The 20510-nt window shown below is 39.9% G+C and overlaps 1 protein-coding gene and 1 non-coding gene across 5 annotated transcripts in view; both read right to left on the reverse strand.

The window, feature by feature from the left end:
• DOCK5 (dedicator of cytokinesis 5) overlaps nt 1-20510 on the reverse strand; it is a 211719-nt gene that overhangs the window by 42798 nt on the left and 148411 nt on the right. For 3 of the 4 annotated variants that reach the window (XM_038573778.1, XM_038573777.1, XM_038573779.1), the window contains exons 27-34: nt 18480-18575; nt 12312-12410; nt 8936-9030; nt 7004-7082; nt 5523-5623; nt 2406-2464; nt 1939-2093; nt 1060-1145 (exon numbers count right to left, since the gene is read on the reverse strand). In XM_038573778.1, the coding sequence (XP_038429706.1) occupies nt 1060-1145; nt 1939-2093; nt 2406-2464; nt 5523-5623; nt 7004-7082; nt 8936-9030; nt 12312-12410; nt 18480-18575 (770 nt within the window). Of the gene's footprint in view, nt 1-1059; nt 1146-1938; nt 2094-2405; nt 2496-5522; nt 5624-7003; nt 7083-8935; nt 9031-12311; nt 12411-18479; nt 18576-20510 lie in introns of those variants that run through there. The other variant, XM_038573780.1, reaches the window with a different exon arrangement.
• On the reverse strand, nt 4149-4267 carry LOC119865991. The gene has a single exon (XR_005378943.1). It is a non-coding gene; the product is annotated as a 5S ribosomal RNA (ribosomal RNA).

Raw genomic sequence — 20510 nt, forward strand, 5'->3', positions numbered from 1 at the left:
CATCCACTAAAAGAAAAATCAGAAAGACTTCTGGTTCTTCAAAATATAGCTGAGTCATCAACTCCGTTCCATTTCTCAGCATCCAGTGTGCTGGCTCCTAAAATCTTAAAAAAACAAAAAAGAAAACCGAGTTGGGAGTTCCCTGTCCCCAAGCATACTCTAGCACATGCCACTCCCTGGAAAGAGGTGGGCAACAAAATGACAGAGGCATAAACCCAATCAACAGGTGCCACAGCTGGTCAGTATCACAAAGGCTCAGAGGACACGAGAAATGAGTAGTCTAGGTAGTGAGCACCACGGAGGACGAAGGTCCTTTCTTGAGGATGGCAGCAGTGACCAGCACAAACCCTGAGCAGCGACACTCCATTAGCATGGACTTGGTAACAGACACTCTGCTAAACGAGATTTGAAGATTGTCTAATGCCAACATCCAAGTGCTTTTAACCGCCTTTTTATATCGTAACCCCACATGCGCAAAGGAGAATTCAGAGGCCAGGAGGGGTGTGTGTGGTATGTGTGGGTGGGTAGGGAGTGGCGGTGATACTGTGAGCAAAGGAGGGAAGAAGAACGTTAGATGTGGGCGAGGTGGGTAGGGCAGTGCAAAGACCAACCTGGCTGGAGATCTAACAGGTGTTCTCAGAGGCCCTCGATGGGGCATATGGTATTTTTAAACGTAAAGTGGACTTTGAAATGTTTTTTCCTTCCTCCTTTAAATTGGTGCTTTGAAGCCATAATTAGAGGCGCTGGCACCTTTGGCGAAGTTCAGCGATTCAAACATGGGCAGAATGCCATCGCTTTGTACCTCCCCCCCCCCTCTTCCATCTGCTCTGTTCTCGAGGGGCCAGGCTGGCCAGGAAAACATGGACATTTGATTCACATCAGACAAACAAACGTCAGCAGTGGACGGTGTAAACTCCATTAATCCCACCGAGGACCATTTGTGGTGGTGACCCCTGTGCTTCTGGGACTACTCAACTGGTTTGTAAGCACAGCAGAAGCCTGCTTCCCTCCATCATTAAATGATGCGTCAACTTGAAGCTTTGTTTCTGAAATACTCACAGTTTTTCCAGAAGGATCTTGTATTGTTCATCTCCTCTGCCCCCTTCTACCTCTTGGTCCAGCTTTGTGATCAACTCATTCTCAAACTGAAAGCAGAAGCAGAATTTCACAGGAGAATGCCTGGTGTCCGTAGAAGAGGACACGCAAGACACCCAGCCAACCTTTCTAGACTCGACACAACTCCTTTATTGAACTGTGAATGCTTTCCAACATGGTATAGGGGAAGATCATGCTTCCTGTCATCTGTTAATCATGTACTAGGGTCCGACAGAAACTCTCTAAACAAGTCTCACATTACTGTGTCCTTTGCTTTACATTTGCAGGAAAAAAAAAAAACCCAGATATTAATTTTCTGTTTTGACAAACCTTAATGATTCTAATTATCTATTTTATTTTTCTTTCTTGTCTAAGCCCTGGCAGTGGAATTTACTTTTGCAGAGCTTCACAGCTACAAAATCTTCCTTTCAATACCAATATGCTAGATAGATAAAGAAACTGAGGCATAAAGAGACAGATCATATAAACTGAGGGAAACTTCAAAACAAGAGATGACCACAGCATCATTCCCCTAATCTGTGGCATTATACTGTATATTCACAGCTATACTGCAACAGACAGGTTTAAAATGGGTGATGTCAAATTTTAATTACCCAGAGATGCAGAGCTGTTTTAGGAAACGCATGTAGAAAAACATCGTTTCTCAGCCATGGGATAGGTTATTCAATTCTGTCTCTTAATTGCTTCACAAAATGAAAGTAAATAGTTTTTAGACCAACTTGGATTAGTATTACTTGGGCTACTGCTTCTCTATATTAAAAGGAAGCAAGTCAGAGCTGACTATCTGTGCCTTCAGAAGATTCCAGCTCTACCACTTCTTACCATATGGAAATTGCCGTTTCCGCTAAAGTTGAACTCACACTGCATCATGTCAAAGAAAATGGGGATAGTGGCTTTCCGGAGCTCGACTTCAGGGGTCAGTGTGACCTCTAGAATGGGACCCACCATGGAGGGGATAAATTTGATTTTGTGGGGACCTGAAATGAAAGTAAGTGAGGATATTAAAAAGTGATTTCAACTGCAAGTCAAGTGTCACCATGTTCCTCCACAGGGCCAGAACAGGAAAAGGTCATGTGGGTAAATCAAATCAAGTCACTCAGAAGTGAGTGACTAAGTATCATATTCTGACAACATGTGGATGTCATAATCTAAGATCTACAAGTCAACTTTCACTTCTAGACAGACAAATCAATCTTGGGGTTACTGGGAATTAAAATCCAAGAGAACCCATGGTAGGATGCTTATGACACAGAAGTTGTGCAGGGGCAGGTTCAAGGTCATACACTCACCCAGGTTATACCACATGTCACGGATTCTGAAACCGATTTCCTTTCTCATGTCCCCATATCTAGGAAGAAGATCATAAACAAGAGAAAGATCTGCAGTGGAAATGAGCACATATGTTAAAATGATGAGGCAAGGAAAAATAGCCTGTTGCTCCTCTAGGTCACATTTAAGACAGGCCTGAGGCTAGGTCACTCTAAGAGACACAGTTAATACCAAAAGAAGCCCCAAAAAAGAAATGGGCCACATGGAGAGGGGACTTTACTAGCAGGAGGGGGCCAAATGCAAATGCTGAAAAATAACTGAGAAATGAAATTGTCAAACAGCGAAGAGAGAAGGGTGAGGAGTATTCTGGCCACTGCTAAGCAAAGAAACAAAGCATAACAAGCAGTAATGAAAAGGAAGATGAATGAGGCATGATGTACATGGCTATGTGACTGATGTCTAACCAACATGATTTTTATACATTTTTATCTGAGAAACCCACATCCATACCACTATGTTCTTCAGAGTACTCACACTGAGAAGCTCTAGATATACCTTCTCAGTTGAGAAATTTCTCATGTTCTATTTAACTACACAGCCTTGTAGGGTCCTTGGGGCACAGAAGGCTTACTGTTCTTGTGTAGGAAGTACAAATATACACAGAGTACATAAACAGATATGTTTATAAACATGTATATATATGGTATTAATATTTCAGGGGTGGTGTGATTAGAAAAACAATTCTGAAAGGTTTCCTTATAGGAGTCGATGATGAAAAAAAGAGAGAGAGAGAGAGAAACGTTGATTTAGACAGTGGTTAATGACTAGAGAAGAATCAAAATCACCTGGATCTCTCTTAAAGAATACATAGGCCTGAGGCTACCCCAACCACAACCACAGAAGCTGGGGCCAAGAAAACTAGAAATAGAGCGGGTCAAAGTCGATATGGCCAATGTTCCCAGGGATCTCTAGTAAGGACCTATGGCCCATCCTACAATCATGTTTCTACATATTCTACTCATTGCACTAAACGTTTTTTTTTTTTCAAATTCCTCCTTTGTAAATTTAGAAACCAGTATAAAATTCTTTTTTTTAAAAGAAAGATTTTATTTATTTATTCATGAGACACAGAGGAAGAGAGGCAGAGACACAGGTAGAGGAAGAAGCAGAGACACAGGCAGAGTGAGAAGCAGACTCCATGCAGGGAGCCCGACATAGGACTCAATCCCGGGACTCCAAGATCATGCCCTGGGCCAAAGGCAGGAGCTACACTGCTGAGCTATCCAGGGATCCCCCCAGGATAAAATTCTTATGTAAAGGCTTCTTGTACAAAAACAAAACAAAAACAAAACAAACTTTTCTTACTATTACATTCCAACAAAAATACCTAATTTTATTATTTATATTAGGTAAGCATATATAGTTCATGTCTGGCACATAATAAGCATATATGATAACTACTATTGTTTATTAAGACCACTGTTGATGCTACTTATAAAAATAAGAGAACTCCTGAAAAAATTTTATTCATATTTCTGTAACATTAGTAAAAATGTTTTTCCCAACGTGCATCTTTGCTCACATGCATATGTATTTTATTTTATTTATTTTAAGATTTTATTTATTTATTCATGAGAGACACATACAAAGAGGCAGAGATAAAGGCAGAGGGAGAAGCAGGCTCCCCGTTGGGAAGCCTGGGATTAGGACTTGAGCCGAAGGCAGATGTTCAACCATTGAGCCACCCAGGTGCCCCAAAGAAAAGCCTACAGCACCTAGTATTCCCCGGTGGTCTCCCATACAAGTACTAACCAGGCCCAACCCTGCTTAGCTTCCAAGATCAGACGAGATCAGGTGTGTTCAGGGTGGTATGGCCATAGACCATATATATTTTATACAACCTGTACTTAGTCACATTTTTCTCTGATCAAAACCAGAATCAAAAAAACAAAACAAACAAACAAACAAACAAAAAACCAGAATCATTAATCCTAACTAACCACTTTATTTACCAGACGTGGTGTCAACTAACTTCACTCTTGAGTGTTTAACCAAAATCAAATCCATCTTTGAAAGAAGTTATGTCATTTACGATAGTCTAAGATTAAGATATCCATCTTAAAAATCTATTTTCTCTCCATACCCACCCCGTAGGGAAATCTGGAAAACCAGTTTTACTTTTATCTTTGAGATTTAAATCTCAATCTCTTAGCCACCAATCTGTGTTTTAGGGAGAAACCAGGGGTAGACAGATACCATAGAGTTTGCCTAGAATCTCAGACATCTTGGCAAGGGAACAGAGCTCAAGTTTCATAGCCTTTAAATGATAAATTTCTCATGTTCTATTTAACTACACAGCCTTTTGAGTTTCCAGGCTCTCCATGAACTCTGAAACAGACCGGAAAGGAAAGCAATGAAAAGCTTCCCTAAATCTCTCATCGCTCCTGGACATATGTCCATGTTGAATTCCGAGCCAGGAATCTGGAGGGCATTTTTAGGGGATGTGTTAGTCTTGGCTCCTCTGCTGAAGTGACTTGAGAGGTACAGAGTGGGGCCAAAGAACTCTGCTTTGTGAAATATGAGTGGGAGAGGCGTTGCGCCTGCAATTTGGGTAAGCTGCCAGCAGATGGGCAGCTGTTCTTGGATGGAGGTGGGAGTACTGGCCAGCCTCAGCACCTCTCCAAGTATAGATGCCACTTAAAAAAACTGCAATGGGGGTGCCTGAGCCTGGGTGGCTCAGTTGGTTAAGTCTCTGCTGTTGGCTCAGGTCATGATTCTGGAGTTCCAGGATTGAGCCCCGTATCTGGCTCCTGGCTCAGCGGGGACTCTGCTTCTCCCTCTGACCCTCCACCCATCTTGTACTCTCTTTCTCTCTCTCTCAAATAAATAAATAAAATCTTAAAAATCTTTTAAAAGCCTTAAAAAATAAAATATTTAAAATTTCGATGACTGATGGGTTGAAAAGAGACATGATCCGAGGAAATTTGAAGTCTATTAAATGATGACATTAAGACACATCTCACTAACAACATGGGGAGCCCCTGAATAGTTCATTTCTGTGATACCAAAAACCCTGCTCTGAAAAGAAATGGAAAAATCACCTTCCCAATCATAAGCAAGTTTAAGAGGACACTTACTTTTTGACAATTTTGCTGCGCTTGGCTTGAGAGAAGGTTTCAAGCTGAAGGGATTCATGGGTGAGAAAGGCTACTGCCAAATGGAAGTAATTGTTCCAGAGCTGCTCAAAATTGATTGTGTGGGTGAAAAGAAATGGAAAATAACATTAGTAAGGGTCAGAGTAAAACGATGCCACATGGTAGAAATTTACTCACAGGGATTAAGGAAAAAAAGCAAAATAAAATCCACCAGGCTTCTTTTTCTTTCTTGTGTTTCAATTATTCAGCTCTGAAAATGTTAACACTTACTATTAAGTTTTTTGTTTTTTTTTAATCCAGACTATTATATTTGTCTTTACTCCTGAGATAGGGCAAAACTGCCGCCAGGAAGTGCACCTATTTATAGTAAGTAGTTTGGCAATATGTATCAAAAGCCCTAAAATCCTGCCAAACTTCTGAAATAGTAAATACTTTAGGACTTTATCCTGGCAAAATAACCATGGGTATTTAAAAATATTTAAAGCCAGGAAGGCCTTCACAGTGCTATTTAAATAACAGAAGATGGAAACAATCTAAATGTTCATAAGAAGAATTTGGTTAAATAAATCATGGCCCGGCCATGACAGACCGTACTCAGCCATTAATAATATTGTGAGAATATTTAGTATCATTGAAAAGATGATAGAAAAAAATTAAATTTAATAGGTTGCCAAAGAACTGCACAGCTTGATTCCATTTTGGCATATATATATATATATATATATATATATATATATATATATATATATATTATGTCTAGCAAATATAGGTACTCCATTTTAGCTTATATATACACGCACACATACATATGTATATATAAATGCATATATAATCTCCTCTTCTTAGGACTCTCCACTTTTAAAGTCCCACAGATACAAACAAAGCCACATGACACAGCAAAAGCAGGTCACCAACAAAATGTTTGAAGCACGGAGCATGGAACTTGTCTACCTTCACCAGACCTTAAAATGGTGCTCTGTGCAAATAAATAATATTTGCTAGATGGATGAAGATGGAGCTAGGAGTCACCTGCTTCAACCCAGTTTGGATTTTCACACAAGTGTGTATGTGAATCTCTGCTTAGAAATGAAACCACCTGCAGGCAGAGGAATGTCTGCGTGCCCATCTGCAAGCACATGCGTTTATGTGTATTTGTGTTATGTTCACAGCAGAAGGTAGAACTATTTGTATTTCAATTTACTTCTTTTTGCTTAGCTATATTTTCTACTCTTACCTTTTTTTTTTTTTTCACCTGTATTAGTTATATAGAAAGAAAAAAAAATCAACTTGATTCTGTCTGGAGGAGAGTGATAGGAATATGTGCTTTAGGGAAAGGAGAAAAAAACAGGAAAACTGTTTGCATTTGAAAACGATAAAACTTGAAGTGATGTTTTCCAAAATGCCACAATTGTCTCACCATGACTGAGAATTCAAGGAACCCCTTAGGTGAGGAGATTGCTTACCTGAAGTTCAAAGCTTGTCTGATCCATGAAGAACCTTGTGAGAACCTCAGTAAACTGATTTATCGCACGGAGGAAAACCCTGTGGGAAGGAAATACCAGATGAAGAAGGCAACTTTCTGCTCTTCAGAACATCTCCTACCTACGTGAAAAACCAAAGCAAACCAAACCTAGACTCAGCAACATGAAACCTTTAGCTCTGTAAAGGTCATCAGGGACCAACACCAGAACAGACTGCAGAGGACATTCAAGTCAAGTTTCTAGAACTGACTCCACGAGCCACTCAAGGCTGCATCACAATTTAGCCCCTGGAGGGTATAGCTGAGGTGATCAACCAGGTCTCCTGAGCCTCAGAGAGGGCTCTTTGCACTCTACTGCCATGCTTCCCTTTTCAAGTTTTGCGATACTGATGAGAGTTTTTCTTTAATCTGTCTGCATGTAGTTGGGAAGGATTTTTCTAAATCGGTATGTTAATAACTCTTAGGATAATTTATTTTTTAATTATTTTTTATTCAAATTACCAACATATAGTGTAATACCCAGTGCTCATCCCATCAAGTGCCCTCCTTAGTGCCCACCACCCAATCACCCCATCTCCCCACCCACCTCCCCTTCTGCAACTCTTTGTTTGTTGCCCAGAGTTAGGAGTCTCTCACGGTTTGTCTTCCTCTTTAATTTTTCCCAACTCAGGTTTCCCTCCTTTCCCTTATAATCCCTTTCACTATTTCTTATCTTCCATGTATAAGTGAAACCATATAATGGTTGTCTTTCTCCAACTGATTTGTTTCACTCAGAATAATGCCCTCCAGTTCCATCCATGTTGTTGCAAATGGTAGGTATTCATCCTTTCTGATAGCTGAGTAATGCTCCATTGTATATATAGACCACATTTTCTTTATCCATTCATCTGGCAAAGGACATCCCAGCTCCTTCCACAGTTTGGCTATTGTGGACATTGCTGCTATAAACACTGGGGACTGGGGTGTCCTGTCATTTCACTACATCTGTATCTCTGATGATTTACTTTATTAATAAAGTTCACAGAGAATTGTGATTATCTGTATATATATAATTTTGAAATCTTATTTCATATATGTGTGTGTGTATATGTATGTGTATATATATATATATAAAATTCTGAAACTTTGAAAAAATATATATATATTCAGTTCACTTTGCTCCTATTCATCAAGTATTTGTTATGGTCCAACAACTACAAAGCACTGGCTTAGGTCTGTCTTAAAAGAGAGGGTTCCTGGTCTTAAGATGTTTACAACTTGGTGGGGGTTACTTGCAACATATAAATCTAACCATGACCCCACAAAGAATATGGACAATCTGGTGGAGGGGGTGTCAAAGAGGTACAGGACATTAAAGGAGGAAAATGCCATGTCCAGGTCAGAAAGGCTTCCTTTGGAGAGGACCTTGAATGGTGGCACGCTGACAGCTGGAGGTTGTGGGGAAGGCACCGCAGCAGGAAGATGCAGCCCAAGGGAAAACATGGGACACGTCCAGGGATGGAGAAGAGGCTACTCTGGTTGTAGCACACATTGTCTATGGAGTGAAATATTGGAAGGTAAGGCTAGAAAAGCACGGTGAGCCAGGCCACAGAGGCTCTGCATGGCATGATGATGAAGGCCACATGGAACCACGGGAGGGCGCTATGGGAGAGCCGAGACTGAGGATGGAGGGCAATCAAGAGACTACACCAGAGCAGGGAGCTTGAAGCAGAGCAGCTGCCAACAGCCCAGGGGAAAAGCAAGAATGCAAGTCCAGAACCGGCATCATAGCCACAGGAGGCTCCTTACTCTATAGAGCCCAGATGTCCCCCCAAGAGATTCAACAGCATTTTCCAAAGGTCAGGTTACTGGTCATGGTCATGAAAGCCAAGGATTCAGAGTCAAATGCCTCAGGCCCGATCCTGGGCCATCTCACCTGCTCTGTGTCATATTCATGACCATCCAGTCTTTGGCATACACATTCTTTCCAATCAGATCCTTAAACATGATGAAAGTTTCCATGAGGAAGTCCTGCAGAGAACAAAGGAGGAATGTTTGGGGTGGGGGGAACTAGGTGACAAGAGGGAGCATGGACAGCATGAGAACAAGATGTCCTTTGCCCATAATTATAGCCTAGCTTTTTAATAAGGGGTTTTTTTTGGGGGGGGGGGGCACCTGGGTGGCTCAGTGGTTGAGCGTCTGCGTTCAGCTCAGGTCGTGATCCTGGGGTCCTGGGATCGAGTCCTGCATCGGGCTCCCCACAGGAAGTCTGCTTCTCCCTCTGCCTATGTCTCTGCCTCTCTATCTCTGCCTCTCTCACTCTCTGTGTCTCTTGTGAATGAGTAAATAAAATATTTTTTAAAAAATAAGAGTTTTTAAGGATCTGACAAGAACAAAAAAGCTGTCCACATTTTAGAAATAATAAAATTGAGTCTGTGAAAAGGTAAAAGACTGGCTTCAGGCTGTAGAAGCTGGGCAGTGGGAGAGCAGGAAAGGGAACTCAGGGTTCTGGACCCCAAATCTAGAGCCATGATATCTTTAGTCCTCTGCTGCCAAGTTTGTCCAAACACATCTACTGCACTTAAAATGAATCTGCCGGAAATTGTGATACTTCTAATAACTCTGAGTCCAATTCTCCTTTATTATTATTAGAACAGAAGAAAACCACTATAAATAAAAAGCAAAGTCATTATGCCTCCGATTCCAGGAATGTTCCCAGATGTGGCTTGGGGGAAGGGTCCTGAAGGGTCCTTAAACAGCAATAGTTGGCAGTGGGTCGTGATGACAGTAATAACTAATAACAAAAGAACACAGCAAAGTGTCCGGAAAACAGCTCTTGTATTCAAAAGGGGGCTGTGATCAAAAAGCAACTTAGAACATTCTGGACTAAAATTCAAAGCTAAAAGTTTTGAAAGCTTTTTATTTATTAGTTAGTTAAATTTAGACATTTTCCACTCGGATTCCTAAGTTGGAAATCCAGGCCAATCCCTCTGGCACTAAACCGCACAGTTCTATCTTATGAATTACATCATGTAGCAGAAGGAAGGCGGGAGCTGGGAAGTAGGCGGCCTGGGTTCGATCTCTAATGATGTTCCTCTGAGATGGTGGGCATGATGGCCAACTTCCAGCACTTTGGATGCCACACAGCACAGGAGTGGGAATGGTCCGGGCTCTGAAGTCTGTGCCATGCTTGACTCTTCCTCCAGTTCAATGGAGAGTCCAACTTTTCTATCCTCAATTCTCAAATCATACACATATTTCCTTAGTTTTAAAATGTTTCATCATAGTCTCATATATTAATTATTCTATTGACTCTCTCAAACCAGTAAGAATTTGTGATTTGTGAAGCGAGAATTAAGTTTAGATGCCAGTTATCCACTTCTGATGCCGATCCTACATTGAACTCTTGGGAATCTAAATTAATTGGAAATAGCGTATAAGAAAGGTAATTCACAGATTATCCCAGGTCTTACTTTATCTCCCACTTCCCAAATTCTGCCAAATGATTTACTCAGAGGCAGAGGGAGGGAAAGGACAATTCGCTGGAAGTCAATGGCCTAGCTGTACCCTGAAGGCTTGCCCCTGATGACAAGTTTCCTCATGGGGATAATAATCCTCTTTTAATTAGATAATACAGGGGAAAGAGCCTACCATTGTTCTGGAATGTACTGTTTTGTCTGCTTACTTAATGGAACTATATTGTCAAGAGCTTGAATTTAGTATAACTTCCCTTATTCTACTTAACTTTCTGAAGGAAATTTTTAAAAAGTAACTATACTATTTTTATGTTAACTTTATTTTATATGACAATAATAAAATTACTATTATAAATAGCTAGTCTTCATAGGCATCAACTACACGCCAAACACAGAGCTCGGTAATTATCAGGTGTTGATTCAACTGATACTCATTTACATTAACCCTCAAAATAGGTATGATCTTATAGACAAGGAACCTGAGCTTTAGTGAAGTTAAATAGCTGGCCGAAAATTTCACAGAAGGAAACAGAATGGCCAGAATTCAAACCCAGATCTGGATATTTTAAAGTCTGTGTTCTTAAACCCACTATACCTACTGCCTATGGAGGGGACACGCTGCTAGCCCCCCACTTCCACCTCTTCCCTCCCTTCCTCTGTTCCTAATTCTCTTGCACTTGGTCTCTGTGGGCACAACTACATATTGCTATGAGTCCCTGTACCATGCTGCAGGCCAGAGCATGGCTTAAGCGGAGGTTCATGAAGGCCTCCAGATTAAACCACATGGTTCATCACTGGACCTACTCCCACTGCCATTACTACTACTACTACTACTACTACTACTACTACTACTACTACTTAGCATTTTCTCTGCAGTTCCTTGTGTTTTCTTCCATCATGTGGACCTCTCAGAAAGGAAGGCTATTGGCAGAAACGGAACTGGATATCCTCAGGTGTACAGGCCACATCCTACCAGTATAATATAGGCAGAAAGTAGAAAATCTAGAGCCTAAAGAAGACTGGAATATGCACGGATGGTGGGAGATGGTCCACCACAAGGACTAGTACAATGGGTCACTGAGTTGCTGATCCAGCTGTGTCCGGCTCACTGCTTTACAAGATAAGATGATATTTTCAGGGACTTTTTAATAGTCACTAACAACTCCCTAAAGAGAGCATCCTGGGGAAGCACCTGAGGCCCAGCTATGCCTGTTAGGCAACTTTTGGTTGTATGCTAAACAGTCATTATGAGAACAATTTTCTTGTTTAAAACAAAAGAGAATACAATATTGTCAACTGAAGGTGACAGACATTTGTCAGGGGGCAAATATCATCTTACAGATGTTGTAAGGGGCAAGTATTAACTCTTCTTGTTTCCCTTTCCAGGGAATACTGAAAAAGATGACACCAACCACATCTTAGAAGCAGTACTGTGCACATATCTGCCTCTCAGAATCCTTGCCATGGCATAACTACTACCTCTGAAAATGAGGTTCTCTTCTGAGAACAAGAAAGATCTCTCAAATGGTTCTAAATAAAGGTTCTCTCTAAATCCAAGAGACTCAGGAGGCTGAGTGAGGGCCTCTTGGTACATGTTTTGAGGTCTTCAAATGCTTATCAGACAGAGAAAATAAGAATCAACCCTTTCCTTATTGTAATCATTGTGGACAGCCATGAAGTAATGGAGATGAGTGAAAGAGAATTCTGGACTCATGATGCTCAGTTTTTCTTTCTTTTTTCTTCTTTCTTTTTCTCTTTCTTGCCTCCCTCCCTTCTTTCCTTCCCCCCGCCCCCAAATATAAGAAGTATAATCCAGATCCAACAAAGACAACTTACAATGATGTCTTGTCTGGTTTTGAAAGTGCTGATATAGTGGCTATAGTGGCTGTCGTCCATTTGCCGCAGGATCGTGATCATACAAGCAACAAAACTCCCCTGGAAGGACAGAAGAAACACAAATCTAATACCCCTTAGACCACCAGCTGACAAAACAAGATTTGTGCACGTGTACTTTGGTTATCTCCACCCAACTACCAAAACAGGGACCCCACCAACCTGGATACTTTCTGCATCCTAAAGGTCTAAAGGGCACATGCTTTGCTGTTTCTGCTTAAAATGACTTCCTTCTAGGTTTGAGTTGAGGAATGTGGAGGGCTTTGCTCACCCCTTTAATAGTATGATTTGCAGAATCCTGCAGGTCATCAGACACTGACTCTAAGATCTCAGCTAGGTCACCAGTTAAAATACAACAACTTGAAGGCAAAAGAAACAAAAGCAAAAATGAACTATTGGGACTTCATCAAGATAAGAAGCTTTTGCACAGCAAAGGATATAGTCAACGAAACTAAAAGACAACCTACAGAATGGGAGAAGATATTTGCAAATGACCTATCAGATAAAGGGCTAGTTTCCAAGATCTATAAAGAACTTATTAAACTCAACACCAAAGAAACAAACAATCCAATCATGAAATGGGCAAAAGACATGAACAGAAATCTCACAGAGGAAGACATAGACATGGCCAACACGCACATGAGAAAATGCTCCGCATCCCTTGCCATCAGGGAAACACAAATCAAAACCACAATGAGATACCACCTCACACCAGTGAGAATGGGGAAAATTAACAAGGCAGAAAAAAAAAAAAAAAAAAGGCAGGAAACCACAAATGTTGGAGAGGATGTGGAGAAAAGGGAACCCTCTTACACTGTTGGTGGGAATGTGAAATGGTGCAGCCACTCTGGAAAACTGTGTGGAGGTTCCTCAAAGAGCTACAAATAGACCTGCCCTATGACCCAGCAATTGCACTGTTGGGGATTTATCCCAAAGATGCAGATGCAATGAAACGCCGGGACACCTGCACCCCGATGTTTCTAGCAGCAATGTCCACAATAGCCAAACTAGTGGAAGGAGCCTCGGTGTCCATCGAAAGATGAATGGATAAAGAAGATGTGGTCTATGTATACAATGGAATATTCCTCAGCCATTAGAAATGACAAATACCCATCATTTGCTTCAACGTGGATGGAACTGGAGGGTATTATGCTGAGTGAAATAAGTCAATCGGAGAAGGACAAACATTATATGGTCTCATTCATTTGGGGAATATAAATAATAGTGAAAGGGAATAGAAGGGAAGGGAGAAGAAATGGGTAGGAAATATCAGAAAGGGAGACAGAACATAAAGACTCCTAACTCTGGGAAATGAACTAGGGGTGGTGGAAGGGGAGGAGGGCGGGGGGTGGGGGTGAATGGGTGACGGGCACTGGGGGGGGCACTTGACGGGATGAGCACTGGGTGTTATTTTATATGTTGGCAAATTGAACACCAATAAAAAATTTATTATTAAAAATAATAATAATAAAATAAAATACAACACAACAACTTGGGGATTTTGAGTTTCTTGTTGAGACAGAGTTGTAGTCCGTGGAGAAATGTGTGAAATAGCACAAATTTGATTTTGGAAGAAAGCAAGGAGGAAACAGAGATGGTAAAACTGAGAATGGAAGAGCAGAGAGATAGGGAAATGAGTGCTCCCAGCTAGAGCACTTCAGTGTCATTCTTCTAACTCCAGAATCCTTCAGACTGCTATCTCCTGCAGGTTATTATGCACCTGTGATTATGGATGTGGTTTGAAGAAAGGGACTGAAGAGCTTGATGATTAACATCAATTTATATTTTTGATGTCAAGAATTACATATTCAATGTGTTTTCCTCTAGTCCCACCATACTTGAATCACAGACTTAATATTCTGGCCAGTGGGCAAATATCTAGGGGGAAATGCCCTCCTGTATTAACATAGTTATTTAAATGAATTGGCATAGAGAAGATGAATATACAACTATTTTAGGGATGGAGAAAATGACTTTCTAAACACAAAAACAATGAAAGAATACTCTCTGAATGAATGTCTTAGTCTCTTTGTTTAAAAAAAGTTTATTTTTCTAATTATAAAGCAATGCAAATTTACTGTCCTAAGGCTTCTTATATATAGTACCAAACCACACAGAGTTTGCATTCCTGTCAGTATCTAACACTACTTGTTTCTCCAGGCCTTTGCCTATTCTGGGTCTCTGCATTTTATTTAATTTCATTTTTGTTAATTTGCGTTTCCTTTCTTCTGAATTACACATCTGTCTATTTGTTGGTTGGCCATTTATTTTTCTCTCATTTTGCTGTTTGCTCGTATTCTTTACCAATTTTTCTACTAAAATATATATATATTTTTAATGGTTTGTTTATAATAGGTATTTTTATACTAAGGCTATCAGCCACTTGGCACTTATTTTACAAATAAGTTTTAGGGTTTGGTGCTTGACATTTAATTTGCTTATATACATATTTTCACATATAGGGGTTTAATATTTTTCTCTAATAAACTTTTTTATGGTATCCTTTCCATTTTTGAAAATTCATAAATCTCTTTTCTCTTAAAAATAGGTCTTGAAAAATAGGTATAGGTGAAAAGAATTAAGAGTATACTTATCACGATGAGCACTGAGAAATGTATAGACTTGTTGGATCGCTATTTGTACACCTGAAACTAATCCTGCATGTTAATTATAATGGAATTTTTAAAAGTATAGATTAATTTATGTTTTCTTCTAGCTGCTTTAATATTTCTTTTTACATTGACCTTTCATACCATCTGAAATTTATTTTTTGGATAGAGCATGAAATAAAAGTCAAACTTTTTTCCACACCATTCATGTATTTTCCAAATAACGTTTATTAAAAATCTTCACTTTCCCTATTGAATAGTAATAGAATTTTCATATAACCTGAAGTCTCTTCTTAAATTCTCTCAATTCTGTTCTGTGGATATATGTACTCTATTCCATTAGTCCAACACTATTTTAATTACTGTAGCTAATTATAATGTTTTCAAATATGACAAGCAAATCCTCCACTATTACTTCAATGGGGCTATTCATTTAGGTGTATCTTGTATTGGTTTAATTTTTTAAGTTTTAATTTATTTATTCATTTAACTCATATTACTCTCATATTTTCATGACTAAATTGAATGGGATTTTTCTTTTATAATCTCTAAATAGCTACTGTTGTTGTAGAAAGGCCATTGGATATTGTCTGTTTATTCTAAAACTGGTCAGTTTAATAAATTGTTCATTATTTCCATTAAGATTTTGTTAAGTTTCTTGGGTTTCATAGAAATGGTAATCATTTCACTAAAAATAATGACAGTTATGAAAATTATTTTGTAACTTTTCAATACTCATACTTAGTAAATATATGCATGTGTGTTATAATATTGACTGGAATTTATAGAAAAATGCTAAACAGTGTTGAGATTTAACATCTTGATTCTCCTTTTTAGGAGAATAAATAGGTTGCCTGGTGATTGCATGTTAACATTTCCTTCCATTAATTTGGAATTCATGTTATATTCATCATATATTTTGGCATTTTTGGACATAGTCATAAAGCTTTTTTCCTTTTATCCAACTGATGTATTTAATTAACAAATCCTTGCTGAAAATATTTTTTTTCTCTCTTTTTTAAAGTAGGCTCCACGCCCAGTTCAGGGCTTGAACTCATGACCCCGACTGAGATCTAGATCCGAGTTGAAATCAAGAGTCAGATGCTTCACCTACTGAGCCACCCAGGTGCCCCTAACAGATCCTCTAATATTTAACTATTCTTGAGTATGAGACTCAACTATATTAAGCCACATATATCGATATTCATTCTTTTATTATTTGCATATTTCTCTTTGTCTCTGTCTTTCCCTTGCTTTTTTCCTTCCTATGTTTATCTTTCTCCTGCATTTTTACTTTGCTTTTCTTGGCATCTCTACCACTCCCTGTATCTCAGCCATCACCACTCCCATCATCTTATTTTAACAGAAACAGGACAAGTATCCTGCTCCTTTGACATTCAAATCCCCACCCTTCTCTTTAAATACACTTAGCCAACATTCTTGAGTTGGTTTAAACAAGTAAGATAATGAACAATTTCATTACTAAAAGAAGCTGAAGAGATAAATTTAAATTAAGACATGTTAAATATTAGAAAACCAATATATCATTTCCTAAACAATATAGTTATCAACCTGCCTTTCTTTCTATATTCTTTAAAAATATGGCAGCAATGGATTGACAATAACAATGAATGGTATGTCTAGCGTCTACACCTTTAGTAAGAGATCTGAATCCTTTATTATGTTTTTGATCACCTTGAATCTTAACCTAGTGGCTACTTCTCTACAATCCTATTTGGATCAGCTCTATCACCAGATGTGAATCTTACAAGGGACATCCTGAGGTTTCTACCCTGGCCTTGCCTCTGCTGAAAGGCCCCTCCCTATACCTCCACAGTACCTCCTCTACTTCTCCAAGTCTTTGTCCAATTTTTCCCTTCTCATGCAAACCATTTTTAATCACCTAGTTTAAATTTGTAACTCTCCCACCCTGATTGCCCTTATCTTGCTCGTTTTTTTTTTTTTTTTTCCTTCATGGCATATACCTTATTTTTTGTTATTGTTATGCTAGAATATAAACTTCTCTAAAGTAGTGATTTTTATCTATTTTGTTCACTAATATGCCTCCAGTGTCTAGAATTGTGCCTGGCTTACAGCAGTCTCTTAACATCTATTTGTTGAATAAATAAATGGCTTTTGTAAAAAAAATAAAAAATAAAAAATAAAAAATTTTTAAATGGCTTTTGTTTACTAAAGCCATTTGGGATGGTTCTTTTCATTCTGTTTTCTAAATGAGATCGAATTGTAGCTTTTAATATCATAAGTAAAAGATCCCTCATTTTAATGATGATACAGCATGGTCTTCCAACAGTTACCCCTGGTTGCAAACTACTTTTTTTTTTTTTGACATCTAATTGAGGCCCAGCAGGTGGAGAGGAAGAGGCCAGAGCAACCTCCACATTTCTAAAAACATGCTAATCACAAATTCTTTCAAACATTTGTTTTTCTTAAAACCAAAAGGGCTGGATGGTACCACAGGGCACCAATCTACAAGCACGCTAGACAGCAGTGGAAATATAGTGCGGGGGAAGATGGAAGTGATCAGAATTCCTCTCCTGCTGACTACAGTGCATAGCTGGAAAACATAACCTGGTTAAGCTGCCTGGGGTGAGGGCAGCCACCATGTGAGGCCTCTGCAGCAGGCAGGCTGCCTGGGACTCAAGACCCATTTCAAACCCCTGGTGTTTCTGCAACCTCAGGCAGATTTCTTAACCTCTCTCTGCAGGTTTCCTGATTTGAAAAAAAAAAATGCAGCTAAAGAAAGAACTACCTCCAAGGATCTTGTGTGAAGCTTCCATGAAATGGAAACTGCTTGAAATAATTTCTGGCAGATTAAACAAAAAACAAAACCCAGCTAATGACTACTACTCTATCATCACTACAGCTAGGAGTACTAATAGTGCTCCTGTTATCATTCTAACAAGGGTAGATCCAGACGAGCCTGTGCACCACATATTGAGAATCAGAACCCAGTTACTTGAGATAACAGAGGAAGCCACCACAAGCCTTCATCTTCTGCTCACAAAGCCTCATGTCTTCCTTAAATGAAATATTAAACAGATAGAAGAGCATGAGGTCAAATGGGTACTGAGCTTGCCTGCCTGGGTTGCCCACACGTTTCCATCTCTGCTGGAACGTATTACAACAGGCTTTGTCTAATCTTCAATATGAGCAAGACAAGGTCCCCCAAACCCTTCTCCCTCAGCCCCTCCCATCACCTTGCTGGAGCCTTTTCTCTCAAGAGAAAAATCACTGCTGGAATCAAGATCTGCGGGCAGTTAGAACCAAGGTCATCCCATCATTAGGGAGGTCTGTGAAGTTCTAGGGCCCACTTATTTCCCAGGCAGCTGTGAGGCACAGCAGGCAGGTGGAGATTGTGGACCAGGACTGGGGCGAGTGGGACCTGTGGGAATCTGATCCCAAGACACTACTGGTCTGGGGCCTCCCAATAGGCAGGTGGAACACTGGGAAGCAGTGGTGGCAGCGTGGTCGCGATACTCACAATATGGGGAGACTGTCGGCTCATCCCAATCACAGTCCGATTGATCCTTCTCAGCAGTCGTTCCATTATCTGCTGGATATGGGTCGCCGTGGGGCCCTGCACGGGGGAAACACAGGAATTGATACCACTTCTTCTGACTCAGCTTTGCTTTTCCTAAAAAAAAACCTTGGACAGGTGAGTTTTCTCTAAGTCTCATTCTTGCTCTTCCCTTCAAGCAATCTCTTGTCCAAAGGGGGGAAAATAAGTTCACAGATTACTATATACTGTTACTAAGGAATCAATTGAAAATGATTGGATATAGCATGTACCAAGATGAGCGTGGGGATGCAGACAGGATGCCATCCCAATAACCCAGGCCACACACACTCACTGCAAGTTCACTGTGGCCACCAACTCAACATAGTTTTGGGCAGACCCCTCGCTGGCATGAGAAGTCAGTCCTGATGCTGAGCACATGGGGTGGCCCCGAGTAACTAGCCACGTGCATGGGAAGTAGAAGGCAAAAATTCAACGTTCTTGCCACCTTCTGAGTAGGAGGGAAAAAAAACCCAAGAGACTCAAGTCAAGGAGATTGCTATTGACTAAATCTGTTCAAAAGTCATATGCTGGGGGCACCTGGCTGGCTCAGTTGATACAGCATGTGACTCCTGATCTCACAGTCATGCGTTTGAGCCCCGTGCTGGGCAGAGAGATTACTTAAATAAAAATTACTTTTTATACCCCACAAAAGTTATATGCTGGTACTCTAATCTCCCATGTGATGGTATTTAGAGATGGAGTTTTGGGAGACAATTAGGTCATGAAGGCAGGGCCCTGGTCTTATAGGGTTAGTGTCCTTTTAAGGAGACACACTAGAGAGCTTGCCTTTTCTCTCTCCACAGACACACTGAGGAAAAGCCATGTGAGGACAGAGAGACAGGAACTGTCTTCAGGCCAGGAGGGAGGCCCTCCCCAGGAACTTGACCACACAGGCACCCTGACTTGGGACTTCCAGCCTCCAGAACCATGAGAAATAAATATCTGTCATTTAAGCCACCCAGTCTTGGGTGTTGTGTTTTGGCAGCCTGAGAAGACTAACATAGGGATTTAATATTTTGACTCTGTCGTGTGTCACTTTGAGCAATTATTTAACTTTGTTGAGCTTCCATTTTCATAGCTGGAAAAAGAAAGGTTCCCTTACAGGAATGAGCTGGGTTGATGTACACAACAAACAGTGCTTCACAAATACATATTCTTTATTTTTCCTTTTTTTTTTTTTTTTTTGGTGATTTGTACTCATTCAGCTCCAAGTTAGTAATATTCAACTTGTCTTTTCAAAGCCTTTATTCATTCTTTTTTCATGACAGATATTTTGAAACTCCTAGTTAATCCTTCAAATAACTAAATCATTGCTATATATATAGTTCTTGTTTTTTGTTTTGTTTTTCATAATCAACATTTTAAAATTTTATTTAAATTCAATTTATTAAAATATGCTATATACAATTTTATTAAAATGTCAAGTATTGGGGTGCCTGGGGGGCTCAGTCAGTCAAGCATCTACCTTCAGCTCAGGGCATGATCTTGGGTTCCTGGGATGAAGCCCTACGTTGGGCTCCCTGCTCAGCTGGGAGTCTGCTTCTCCCTCTGCCTCTGACCCTCCCCCCCACTCATTCTCTCTCTCTCAAATAAATAAATATTTAAATAAAACAAAACAGTGTCAGAAGTAGAAGAGATCTAAGAGGCCATCTAGAATAATTCCTACATGTTACAGAGTGGAAACTGAGGCACCTGTAGATTTGTGTAAGGATAAAGAGCTACACATGCTAATACCAGCATCAGAAAACAAACACCCCGATTCCCATGGTTCTGATTAACTTTGGATCATATACTTCTAGAACACCGGAGCCCTGCCTAAACCAAAGTCTCTGGTACGCTGTTGCCAACTATAGCTTGAGCTTCATTTTAGTATTTTTGATTACTGAGTCATAAGAGTTACTTTTTAAAAATATTATCGTAAGGAGATGATCAGTTACATTTGTTTATTTGTTG

This window comes from Canis lupus, chromosome 25, assembly GCF_011100685.1.
Source record: "Canis lupus familiaris isolate Mischka breed German Shepherd chromosome 25, alternate assembly UU_Cfam_GSD_1.0, whole genome shotgun sequence".
Classification (NCBI taxonomy): domain Eukaryota; kingdom Metazoa; phylum Chordata; class Mammalia; order Carnivora; family Canidae; genus Canis; species Canis lupus.